General features: G+C 39.5%; 1 protein-coding gene across 5 annotated transcripts in view; it reads right to left on the bottom strand.

Annotated features, from left to right (window-relative positions):
• The window catches only part of dock5 (dedicator of cytokinesis 5), a 147,434-nt gene that overhangs the window by 44,399 nt on the left and 90,104 nt on the right, over positions 1–12,931 (bottom strand). For all 5 annotated transcript variants that reach the window (XR_010000378.1, XR_010000379.1, XM_062960855.1 and 2 more), the window contains exons 20-26: positions 12,444–12,533; positions 11,490–11,590; positions 8,841–8,975; positions 5,722–5,833; positions 2,685–2,755; positions 2,196–2,302; positions 1,416–1,552 (exon numbers count right to left, since the gene is read on the bottom strand). Coding sequence is in view for 3 of the 5 variants with exons in the window: in XM_062960855.1 (XP_062816925.1) it covers positions 1,416–1,552; positions 2,196–2,302; positions 2,685–2,755; positions 5,722–5,833; positions 8,841–8,975; positions 11,490–11,590; positions 12,444–12,533 (753 nt within the window). In the remaining 2 variants the exon portion in view is untranslated. The remainder of the gene's footprint in view (positions 1–1,415; positions 1,553–2,195; positions 2,303–2,684; positions 2,756–5,721; positions 5,834–8,840; positions 8,976–11,489; positions 11,591–12,443; positions 12,534–12,931) is intronic.

Genomic DNA, 12,931 nt, shown 5'->3' with positions numbered 1-12,931 from the left:
CAGCAAGCGGCTATATAAGGAGGATGAAATAATCTATCTTTCTCTGTCCTGTGTGACTCGGTTTGAGTATCTATTTATGTTCTGGATATGACTATTTGAGGACTCTGATTGTTTGCAAGTACAAGTGGATCTGCGTATTCTGACTATATTATAATAGTGATGATTAAAGCCTCTTGATATTTTGGATGAAAACCTGAATCCAAGACTTTACTAAACAGTGTGTATAGATAAGGTCATAGAATCATAGAATAGTAGAGTTGGAAGAGACCTCAAGGGCCATCCAGTCCAACCCGCTGCTAAGAAGCAGGAAATCGCATTCAAAGCACCCCCGACAGATGGCCATCCAGCCTCTGCTTAAAAGCCTCCAAAGAAGGAGCCTCCACCACAGTCCGGGGGAGAAAGTTCCTCTGCCAAACAGCCCTTCTCACAGTGAGGAAGTTCTTCCTGATGTTCAGGTGGAATCTCCTTTCCTGTAGTTTGAAGCCATTGTTCTGCGTCTTAGTCTGCAGGGCAGCAGAAAACAAGCTTGCTCCCTCCTCCCTATGACTTCCCCTCACATATTTGTACATGGCTATCATGTCTCCTCTCAGCCTTCTCTTTTGCAGGCTAAACATGCCCAGTTCTTTAAGCCTCTCCTCATGGGGCTTGTTCTCCAGACCCTTAATCATTTTAGTTGCCCTCCTCTGGACACTTTCCAGCTTGCCAACATCTCCTTTCAACTGAGGTGCCCAGAACTCGACACAGTGTGATTCCAGGTGTGGTCTGACCAAGGCAGAATAGAGGGGGAGCAGGACTTCCCTGGATCTAGATGCTATTCCCCTATTGATGCAGGACAGAATCCCATTGGCTTTTTTAGCAGCCGCATCACATTGTTGGCTCATGTTTAACTTGTTGTCCACGAGGACTCCAAGGTCTTTTTCGCACACACTGCTGTCAAGTCAGGCGTCCCCCATTCTGTATCTTTGCATTCCATTTTTTCTGCCGAAGTGAAGTATCTTGCATTTGTCCCTGTTGAACTTCATTTTGTTAGTTTCGGCCCATCTCTCTAGTCTGTCAAGATCAATTTGAATTCTGCTCCTGTCTTCTGGAGTGCTAGCTATCCCTCCCTGTTTGGTGTCGTCTGCAAACTTGATGATCGTGCCTTCTAACCCTTCGTCTAAGTTGTTAATAAAGATGTTGAACAGAACCGGGCCCAGGTCAGGTGCTGGCAGCTGGACTCTGCTGATAGAAGCACATGTGTTTGCTGTGAAACGACTCTGCTGTATATTTTGCTTGGTTCTGGGACACTTGCTATCCAGCTTGCAGCAGTTCGGGGAGGTTGCGATCTGGAAACTATAAATCACTTCACGTACCAGCATCCCATGACATGAGTCCCAATGTCAGCAGAATGATGGGACAAAAATAAAATAACTTACCACTTCCTTACGATCCAAAACTTCCAGAATATTGCTAAGCAGCTGTGAACAGGCTTCATGATCAGGCTTGTTGAAATTATCATCCAGCTGCCCACTTAACTGATCAACAAAGAGCGGTAACAGAACATCACGGCACTCTGTGAAAAACCGAAGGAAATGTGATGGTTAATTCACACATTTTGATCCTGTCACTGTATTAATTTTTCACTCGATCCCCCTTCTCCCTGGTATTCCAGTGTTTACAAACAAAAGGAATTGTATGGACAAACAATATTAATCCCACTGTGTCCTTACCGGAAATTATTATGAGAGTCAAATAACTGAGAATCCTATAATTCCATTTTAACTGCAATGGTTGCATCCTATGGAATTCTGAGATTTGTAGTTTGGTGATTATTAGAACTGAGAAATCTAGATGATCTTCCATAAACTACTGATCCCAATATTCCACTAGATTTTGTCATACCAAAGCAAGCAAAATTATTGTGCTATAATTGTGAAGATCGAAAGGGTTCTGAGTTTGAGTTGACTCAAAATATAATGGGGCTTTAAACTTGATAGACTTGGAATCTCCTTCCAACTCTGTGATTTTGATTGTAACCACTTATACAAATACTCTATTCACAAACTCAAGTTTACCCAAGGGAATTGAAATTCATTTCGGTAATATAAAATGCTTTGAGAGGCTGCTGAAACTTGAACCCACTGCCTATGTTATATGGTGCCTTACAGAAAAAGTAGTCAGAATACCTGAACCCAAAAAGGAAGAAGGCAACTCACCCGCTTGATGGAACAGATCACTGTCCACAACCTTGGTCATGCAATTGAGTTTCTGACGGACAAGTTGGTTATCAGGGATGCTTTGGATGAATTTGCTGAACAGGACACTGAAAAGAAGGGTACGTGGAAAAAAAAGGTTTTGTTCCATTAACATTTTCAGCACCACTTTGGTTTCCTATTCCAAACTACTTCCCTTGAACCTTACAACAAAACCAAATATACAGTAAAAACAATTAAAATAATGCATAACGAAAAACATCAAGATCTTCCGAAAGCTGCATGAGTGGAAGAGGAAAAAATTAGTATATTATGTATCCTTAACACAAAACCTATGGATCCAGGTGTAGTCTCATTAGAACTCAAATACAGGATTTATACATGTATTTACATGCATATATATTCATAACTACTGGTATAGTTATGACATCTTGTTAGGGATACACACTCCTGAATTTAAATGCAAGCACTCCTTTAGAATCTTATAACTACCTGAGTTCCACTGGATCAAAGACCAGTTTGACATCATTGATTATGCTTGGCAAATATTTTAAAGCAGCACCCTGCAAGATACAAAAAAGGGAGAAAGGTAAGAATAATTCCTCTACTCTAAAAGATTCTCTATGTGAGAACATTATTACATATCAAATATACAAGTTAGTTAGGCTTGCTTTGCCCTGGTTATAGTGTTTGTTGGACATTTTCTGTTGACATTTATAACCTGCCAATATCCTTTTTTTCTTACAAATATTTTGATATATTATAACAGTGATGGGCAAGCTTTTGCGCTTGGTGTGCCAAAATTTGCCAAAAAACCTAGCATGACTTGGGTGGTGTGTCACTTTGAGAAAAAAACCCATAATTTCACAATATGTATAGTTTAAATAACAAAAATGTATAAGTGCAATATATAACTGTATTTAATAAATCAAAAACTATTTACTACCGTTATTTCCATGTACAACAATCTATGGTACTTCTTGCAGTTTAAGCTTCACAAAGTTTCCACACTGATTTCTCTCTATTCTAGTTTCAATGTAGTCATGAATAATGAATAATATAATAATAATATAATAGTAATAATATGATAATATACTACAATAATAGAATAATAATAGAATGAATGATATTATAATAATAGAATAATATAATATAATATAATATAATGATATAAAATATATTAATAGGATAATATAATAATAGGATATAATAATAATCTCTATATATATACGTGTACTGTTCATTTGTAGGATGGAGTAAACAAAAAAACAAACAACTGGATGAAATGACACCAAGTTTGGCCACAAAACACTTAACAACCCAAGAGGTGACCACCGCGTGTCAGCAAAATTGGCTAGACGTGTCAGTGCTGACACGCGTGTCATAGGTTCACCATCACTGTATTATAAAAAGACTTTGAAGTGATGAAAGTACAAATAGCTGTTTATTTTTAAGGTAAAGAGGGGGAAGCAGAGGCGCTGATGAGGTTTGCTGCCTGGCGTTTCACCCACATCTATGGCAGACATCCTCAGAGGTTGTGAACTGTTGGAAACTAGGCAAGTGGGGTTTATAAATCTGTGGAACTCAACCAGAGAAGTCAGCTATAGCAGAGAACTTGATGAACCAACTTGGACACAGCATATTATTTGAGAACACAAAAATGCTTGACCACTCCAACAATGACTACACAGAGAAGCCATTGAAATCCACAAGCATGTGGACAAGTTCAACAGAAAGAAGAAAACCACGAAAATGGACAAAATCTGGCTACTAATTTTAAAAAACCTCTAGAATCAGAACAGTAAATAAAGAAAAACACTCAGAAGACAGGGGAACTCCAGAAAGCAAACAATCAGGACCAGTTAACACCTCCCAACAAAGGATTCCCCCAGGCAGGAAACAACCAGACTTTTGAAGCTGCCAGGCTATTCAATGTTAATCAAGCTGACCAGTTGCAACATTCACACTTGCCTCAAGCAGACAAGAGTTCTTTCTCCCACCCTGGACATCATTCCACAGATATATACACCCCACTTGCCTAGTTTCCAACAGACCTCACAACCTCCGAGGATGCCTGCCATAGATGTGAGCGAAACGTCAGGAGAGAATGCTTTTGGAACATAGCCATACAGCCTGGAAAACCCATAACAACCCAGTGATTCTGGCCATGAAAGCTTTCGACGACATAAATGATCTGCCCTAGAATTTTCTTGGCTGAAAGAGTATGCTTTGCTAAAGGTCACTCAGTGGATTTCGTGAAAGAGCACTTTTTCCAAACCGAGAGTCCTAATCCAACACTCAAATCACTACATCAAGCTGGTTCTCACACAACTAGGAAGTAGTCCTAGGGTTATATATCACATATGATGGGCAAGGAATTGACATTTATTTTTTCCCCAGAATGGCCCAGCTAACAGCATTTTTCCATTGTGATGAGGGGAAGAAGGCTTTGAGGGATAGCTGCAAATCTAGACTCTTTCCTGTTCCAACTCTTTCCATCCAGCTGCTTCTCCTTCCCTTCCCATCCCACTGTGTTTCTGACATAGGCCAGATCTAAGAAGTGACTTCATTGTATTTTCTCCTTTTTACCCTTTGAAAATGAAAGATTACATGCAAATACAACAAAGAAATAAAGTACCTTATATACTCGAGTATAAGCCAACCCAAATATAAGCCGAGGCGCCTAATTTTACCACAAAAAAAACAGGACAACATTGACCCCAGTATAAGCTGAGGGTAGTAAATTTCAGAAATAAAAATAGATACCAATAAAATTACATTAATTGAGGTATCGGGAGGTTAAATGTTTTTGAATATTTACATAAAGCTCAAATTTAAGATAAGACTGTCCAACTCTGATCAAATCATTATTCTCATCTTCTTCAATGTAAATGTGCTTGTGTATCCTTTTAATAATAACTGAGTAACATAATACCTGTAATAATAATAATAAATTACAGGAAAATAATACATGTAATAATAGAGTGAAATAATAAATGCAATAATAATAAAATCAGAGTGAAATAAGAAATGTAATAATAATAATAATGATGAAAATAGAGTAAAATAAATGTAATAGTAGCAACAATAATAGAGAAAAATAATGAATGTAATAATACCAATAATAATAGAGAAAAATAATAAATGTACCATATATTCTTGAGAATGCTGACACAAATATAAGCCAACCAGGACCCTCACCCGAGTATAAGCCGAGGGGGCCTTTTTCAGTCTTAAAAAAAGGGCTGAAAAACTAGGCTTATACTCGAGTATATACAGTAGATATCTCTTTATTTACTCTAGCTAACCAGCTTGGTTTCACACACATCTTTCCTGCCTCCCCGCACATCTCTGTTTTGCAGAAGGATTGTAACTATCATGGAAATACAAGCTACTAAACGTATGGCAGGCTAATATAATATCCTGCAGGCTAGCCCACATTGGAGAACGTATTTGCAAACAAATTAAATTATATGAATTGGCAACATACATCACAAGTTTCAGATCATTTTAGCAGGTTTGCGCTAACCTTGATCTTAACAGCCTCCTCAAGTGGCCGGTCCATGAGGACGTTAAAGGAGAGGAAAAGCTTGCGGATGGCATTGTTGAACTCATTACCGTCTTCACTTTTGCCATAAAATCTATGAGGAAGAAAAACATTGGTAAGTACCTAGAAGTCCCTCTAGAAAGCTCTAGGTTGCCCAGCATGACTGGAAGAAGTTGATCATGAGTCACTGAGAGATAACAATCGGTGATTAATCAAAGTCGCGAAAGTCAAAGTCGCAAGCAAAGGTGGAGGGAAATTTGTGTTTTGCAGGACCTTCTCAGTGGTTGCCCCCAGGCTCTGGAACTCCCTTCTTAAATAGACTGGGCCATTCCTATTCTCATTTCACACTTATGATTGTACAGTGTCTTTCCTAAGCAGTGTGCTGGACTTCCCATTTGCTACTTTTGGTGTGCTTTTTTGTAATGAAGTATGAGTTTTGTATTCATGTTTGTTGTGTTTAACTATGTGCTTGTGGTTTGGTTGGGTAGGTGTGAGACGACGGCAGCCATTTAGTGACTCCTCTGAGGCAGTTGCCATGGAGATGTGGGCGGAGCCATCTGCCGAGGGGAGGAGAAGTGAAGAGGTTTTTAAAAGTGAAGCCTCAGTCTGTGCTCTGATGAGGCACAGGGAAGATTGATTCCAGGTTGATGGGAGACTCAATTGTTCATTTTGAGTCGGTTTCAAATAAATTTGGTGACTTATTTAATGTAGTCTGTGTCCTGGAAAGGCACAGAGAATCTGTGATAGTATATCACAGGGGTGACTGTGGTATGAAGTCTGGATAGTCCAAGTTTTAGACTTTGGGAACCAATCCCAGCTGGACTCACAGAGATCCATTGAAGTAACAGTTTAAAAGGAGCAGGGGAAGAAGTTTTAACTACTTTAAGTAAAAGAAGTGATACTTTAGAGAGTTTGATTCATCTCATTCTAGTATTGTAGCTGTTAATAAGAATACCTCTAAGTGAAACCTCTTTTGTCACCAGTTATCTTTTATTATTTGGGACATCTATTCGTTATTAATTGGGTCTTATATGCTACCCTCTTTTACATTTTTAAAAATTGGTTCATATTTTCAAGTGTTTTTCATGTTTCCATTTTTAAAATAAATATACTTTATTTATATTCTGCTCTATCTCCCCTAAGGGACTCAGTGCAGATTACAGAACACACATATGGCAAGTATTTGATGCCATTATACAATTAACTAGGACAGACAACACAGAGACAGAGGTAAAGATATTTCCCATCTTATTTCCGGCATCTTGGCAGCTTTGCTCAACTCCGCCCACGGGAGGGGTGTTATCACTCCATCTTTCATGCTGAGGAGCTTTGTCATCCTTAGATATACTCCCAATCGATGTCCTTACAGGCACCTTTATTACCTCCCCACTAAAAGCAGTACCTATTTATCTATCCACATTTCTGCTTTTGATCTGCTAGGTGGGCAGGGAGCTGGGGCTAATGGCATGTGCTCACCCCAACCCAGGCTCAAACTCTCAACTTTTCGATCAGCAAGATTTTTTTGCAACTAGCAGTTTAGCCAGAAGTGCTAAGCCCGGGCCTTCTGTTTGTGCTTATTTATTGCAGACTGCCCAGGGAACCTTCTGATGGGATGGCAAACAAATACAAAGGAAATAAATTCCACTTTGAATAGAGAGATTCCTTAATATAAAAAAAAATGTACAGATGACAGCTTTAGAATAGCACAAAGGGACATAAACAACTATGGGAAAAAGAGAGTTTTATATTTAATGTTTGTTTAAAGCAAGGAGTTTGCTTATTTGCATTGACTCTGAAAAGAAGTGGGTTTTTCCCTATCGCCTCATGCTGGGAAATTCTTCCAACCCCCTGTGTAGTATCTAATTCAGGGAAAGAAAGAAATAACTGCTCACTTCCTCAAACATTCATTTGTAAAATTAGAACCTGTGGGAATGCTTACTTTTCTGCATAATGAAGGCAACCGGAAAGTTTATAGAGAGCTGTAAGCACTTTATGGAGTGCTTACAGTCATAGATGTATGGCATATATACTATGACTGTACCCGCAAAATAAATCACGAATCAGAAGCAGAACTTGGAAAAATTATACGGAGTTACAAATTTTTGCAGTGGGGAGTATGTTTGCACAGGATTCAAGGCAATTCGCTGCTCCCTTTTGATTTCTTTATAGTGAATGGATGTCCCCACTTTTTAAATGGATTGTCACCTAGGTTTTTTATTATTATTATTTTGAAGGACATCTTACAATAGATAACAGCATTATACCATTCTAGTGGGGTGCAATCTTATTTATTTATTTACAATATTTATACCCCGCACTTCTCACCCTGAAGGGGACTCAGAGAAGCTCAAACAATACACAAACAGCAAACATTCAATGCCGATTATACAAGGATAGACAAGGACAGACAATACAAACAGAGGTAAGGGCAGATTTTCTCATCTTATTTCCAGCATTTTGGAAGCTGTGCTTGACTCTGGCCACGTTGCTCCATCTTCCATGCCGAGGAGCTTTCCTCCAATCAATGTCCTTAAGGGCACCTTTGTTACCTCCCCGCTAAAAGCAGTACCTATTTATCTACTTGCATTTCTGCTTTCCACCTGCTAGGTGGGCAGGTGAGCTGGGGCTAATAGTGGGTGCTTAACCATGACCCGGGCTCGAACTGCCAACCTTTTGATCAGCAGAATTTTTTTGCAGCACAGTGGTTAGCCTGCTGTGCTAAGACTACCCCTCTGGGCTTAGCAAAGCAGCCTATTTTGGGGCCTGAGTTTCAATCAAGGAAGTTAGCATTGAGGCTGCAAGAGCCTGAAAAATATAAAATTATTTTAAAATTTTAAAAATTGTTTCCTCAAAATAAGTATATCTCCAAACTTATTTTTACACACACTGCTGCTTATCTCGCGATCTCCAAGACAGTAGACACAGAGAAAGAAATGCCTTTGAAAATGTAATGGCAGCTGAAACATATCATATTCCCTCCTATTGCATAAATGTTGCAGCAATAAAAAAAGAAAGAAAACTAAGCTTCTCATCTAACATGCATTTTATTCCAAACAAGGGTAATGCCATTGTCGTAGCCACAATTTCCATCTCTGACTTACCCCAGATAAAGCACCCTTGACTGAACTATGAACCGGGAAAGATATTTCAATGCTTTCAGAGCAGCAAACAGCAATTCTGTCTTGCTGGAATCATCCGCATTTCCAACATAATAGTTCAGGACTTTAGTGAGTTTTCTGCAATGAGAGAAGAAAAACAACATATTTATAGGAAAAAGTGTGGGTGGGATTGAACATAGCCAGGAAAGGCCAAGGGGAAGCCTGTACAAAGATTCAGAAGAAGGTTCTACTTGATTTTCTTACAACAAGCAGTGTTTTGGGAACTTCCAACATTATTTTCCACCAGAGCTCTGCGCTAGAACTCCCGAGATGCCCTCCCAAGAAAATGTGACCAATATTCCTGCCTGTTGGAGAGGAGAGTTCAAAAAGAAACTTATTCAAAGTTCTGTTTTATACCAGATCAAATTATCCCCATCCGGTTTAATATTGCCTACTGAGGTCTGTAAGTTTGGCCACCAAAATAGAAATCAGAAGAAAAGTAAAGTCATGATTGTATACATTTTAGGAGGATCTCAAGAGGGTCTCAAGCATTTCCAAAATATTAATGTTTTCTCAAGCAAGGCTTTGCTGGAATGTTTGCTGGAAATACGTTGAACTGCTCATCATTTTTGTGGGATGGGATACTATCCCTATCCTATCCTATCAAGGAATGGAAAATACCATAATGAAGAAATGTGGGCATTTTAATACAGTCATTTCAAAACTGAAGTGAAACAAAATCTTCACTCGGCCCTTACTCGAAACCTTCAATACTGCCATATAAAATCCAAATTATCTGCTTTGAACTGGATTATATGGCAGTGTAGACTCGTATAATCCAGTTCAAAGCAGATAATGTGGATTATTTGCTTTGATAATCTGGATTATAGGGCAGTGTAGATGCGGCCTGCAATGAGTATGTGAAATTGTCTGACTCTGGTCCCATAACATTGGTCTGAAAACAGTCCAGCCAAGTGTGTGGGCTTCTTCTCAGGCTGCCGTTGGCGTGTTTTGCTGGCAGACAGCCCTAAATTGAAACTCCTTGGCATTCAGTCCTTTCATCCGGGTGGCATTACGTAAATGTCACACAGCAATGTCACTGTGCTGGCAAAGAAAAACGGAGCTGAAGTTCGTCCAGCTTGTAAATCAAAGCCAGGAGGGGACATTTCATTTATCAAGCAGAGCAGGACTTCAATTATGGGTTTTTCTGCAATGCAGTAACAACAGGGTATTAGCTTAGAGCTTGGGTGGGGAGCCTTCAGCAGAATGGATATACATATTTCAGGCTTTACTACAGCTGCAAAATCAATCAACTCAAGCTGGGCAAAAGTAGTGGCTGAAGTGGGAGGTACATTTTAAGGATTAAGGTGCAACAGCAGGAGATGTTACAACATCAGGATATGTTGTTGTTGTTGGGTTGCATGTTTTCTGGGCAGTATGGCCATGTTCCAGAAGTATTCTCTCCTGACATTTCGCCCGCATCTATGGCAGGCATCCTCATGAGGATGTCTGCCATAGATGTGGGCGAAACGTCAGGAGAGAATACTTCTGGAACATGGCCATACAGCCCGGAAAACATGCAACAACCCTGTGATCCCGGCCATGAAAGCCTTTGACAACACGTTGTTGTTGTTGTTGTTTGCCTTCCAGTTGTTACAGACCTATGATGACTCTACAGTTAGCCTATCATAGAGTTTTCTAGGCAGAAAAAGTTTACTATTGCTTTCCTTAGAGGCTGAGAGAATGCGGCTTGCTCACTTCCCAGGGTATATGTGTGTGTGTGTGTGATTAAACAACTTTCTTGCCTTTGTCAGCTCCTGCCAACTAGTTTGGGCCAACCCAAATCCTCCCCGGCTTCAATGTAAAGATCATGTAGCTCTTTGGCCAACATGCATGATAAAAGCCAATTTTTTTAAAAGTGGTTTAAGAGTGAAAAACCAACAACTGGGGTGGAAATTGTCACAAACACTGAGTTTCAGGATAGCAGTCAATTTAAAAGGAGCATGGTTTTTTTGTATCCAATCTTTTTGAGGTGAGGTAAGAAGAACTTACGTGGGAAAAGATGAGGACTGACAGAAGTTCATTTGATATACAGTAGTCTCACTTATCCAACATAAACGGGCCGGCAGAACGTTGGATAAGCGAATATGTTGGATAATAAGGAGAGATTATGGAGAAGCCTATTAAACATCAAATTAGGTTATGATTTTACAAATTAAGCACCAAAACATCATGTTATACAACAGATTTGACAGAAAAAGTAGTTCAATATGCAATAATGCTACGTAGTAATTCCTGTATTTATGAATTCAGCACCAAAAAATCACGATATATTGAAAACATTGACTACAAAAATGCGTTGGATAATCCAGAACGTTGGATAAGCGAATGTTGGATAAGTGAGACTCTACTGTAATGGGATATCCTGCCTAACCTGGGCAGCAACAGTAATTAATGGATTGCTCTCCGCCGGATGAGAAAGTAACTTTCCAAGCTATAGTTAGGATAGCAAGTTCTATCATCCTTTTCCCCTGGCAATGCTGCCTTGGATAGGCAGTAGTCTAGTTCAACACATTTTCCTCTTTCCTGATTTTGTTAGTCCTTAGTGGTACAAACACAGTTAGCAGCAGCAACAACAAAAAAATTACTTACAAATAAGCCAATGTGGCACTAAAGTGCTTGTAAATATATGTTTCCAGTACAGGATTGAAATGCTGAAACTTGATATCTCCAATCAGGGAAATAATAAATACCTATTGAAATAAAGAGACAGAAGACATTAAGTGCCATGGCCTTTTACAAAAAGGGTTTGGCAAAAGGGTTTACAGTTTTGTTCCATACTGAGTTTTTGTGGTTAAAGCGGAATCAACAACAGATTTTTTTGGGAAGTGTTTTGGCGTGCAAGGGTTGCCATCACACACCAGGCCAAAGTTACAGGATTTCTCATTAGCAGGGATAATTAAGTCATCTGCCATCCACCTTTGGCTTTCCTTCTCTCTGTCTGTTTAGTTGCATCCTCATAATAACTAGATGATAGTGGCAGCAGTGAGTTATACGTTCTTGGAAGTGTTATGTTTTTCTAAGCTATCCTTGTAGAAATGCAGAATTATTCTGCTATGGTCTGGTCTCAAACCTCTTCACTTTAAACTTGTCTGTTGTAGAAAAGTTTGTAAATTGCCAGGACTGGAAATATCCATATTCCTCCATTTTCTAACCATTGCATCTTGATTGGATTCAAGGGATGTTTCAGTATGTTCGACAACATCAGGTAACTGGGGTAAACAAAAGGTATCCCCTGAACCATATGCACTCCCCAAAGGTCCCCACTGACATAAAATGATAAATATTTCTATTCATTTTAGAAAGGGAAGATCTCAGCAATGTGAAGTAAATGGGAGCAGGCAAACATGGAGAACAGAGATGGGGAATCACTCACGAAGGGAGAAGAAACCCAACTTATGTTTCTATGAGTGTTTCAAAGTAGCAAGTCATGGAAAGGAAAAGATAACATACTTTTAAGATTATATATATTCCAGCATAAAATAAAATTCCATAGAATTACAAGACGAACAAAGAGCTGGTGGGCACACTTCAGCTACTACTTACCAGTGCATCAAACACAAGGAAATCATACGATTCGTTGTCAGACATTTCCATCATTATGCTGAAAAGTGCATCCAGTGTATCTTGTAAGAACTAGAAACAGAACACAGCGATTGTGACAATGAAGAGATAGAAATTAAGGATATTTTCCTGCAACTCTCTAGATCCCAGTCTATGCTCTGTCCATCTCTGTGTTAGCAACCACAAGAGTATCAATATTATAACTTAAGATATGTTATTAGTCTGGAATAGGAGCCACGGTGGCGCAATGGGCTAAACCCTTGTGTTGGCTGAACTGCTGACCTAAAGGTTGGGTTGCTGACCTGAAGGTTGCCAGTTTGAATTCATGAGACAGGGGGAGGTCCCATCTGTCAGCTCTAGCTTGTGGGGACATGAGAGAAGCCTCCCAGCAGGATGGTAGCACATCCGGGCATCCCCTGGGCAATGTCTCTGTAGATGGCCAATTCTCTCACACCAGAGGCGACTTGCAG

The sequence above is a fragment of the Anolis carolinensis genome, unplaced genomic scaffold (genome assembly GCF_035594765.1).
Source record: "Anolis carolinensis isolate JA03-04 unplaced genomic scaffold, rAnoCar3.1.pri scaffold_8, whole genome shotgun sequence".
Taxonomy (NCBI): domain Eukaryota; kingdom Metazoa; phylum Chordata; class Lepidosauria; order Squamata; family Dactyloidae; genus Anolis; species Anolis carolinensis.
This window is presented reverse-complemented; position numbering and strand designations above follow the sequence as displayed.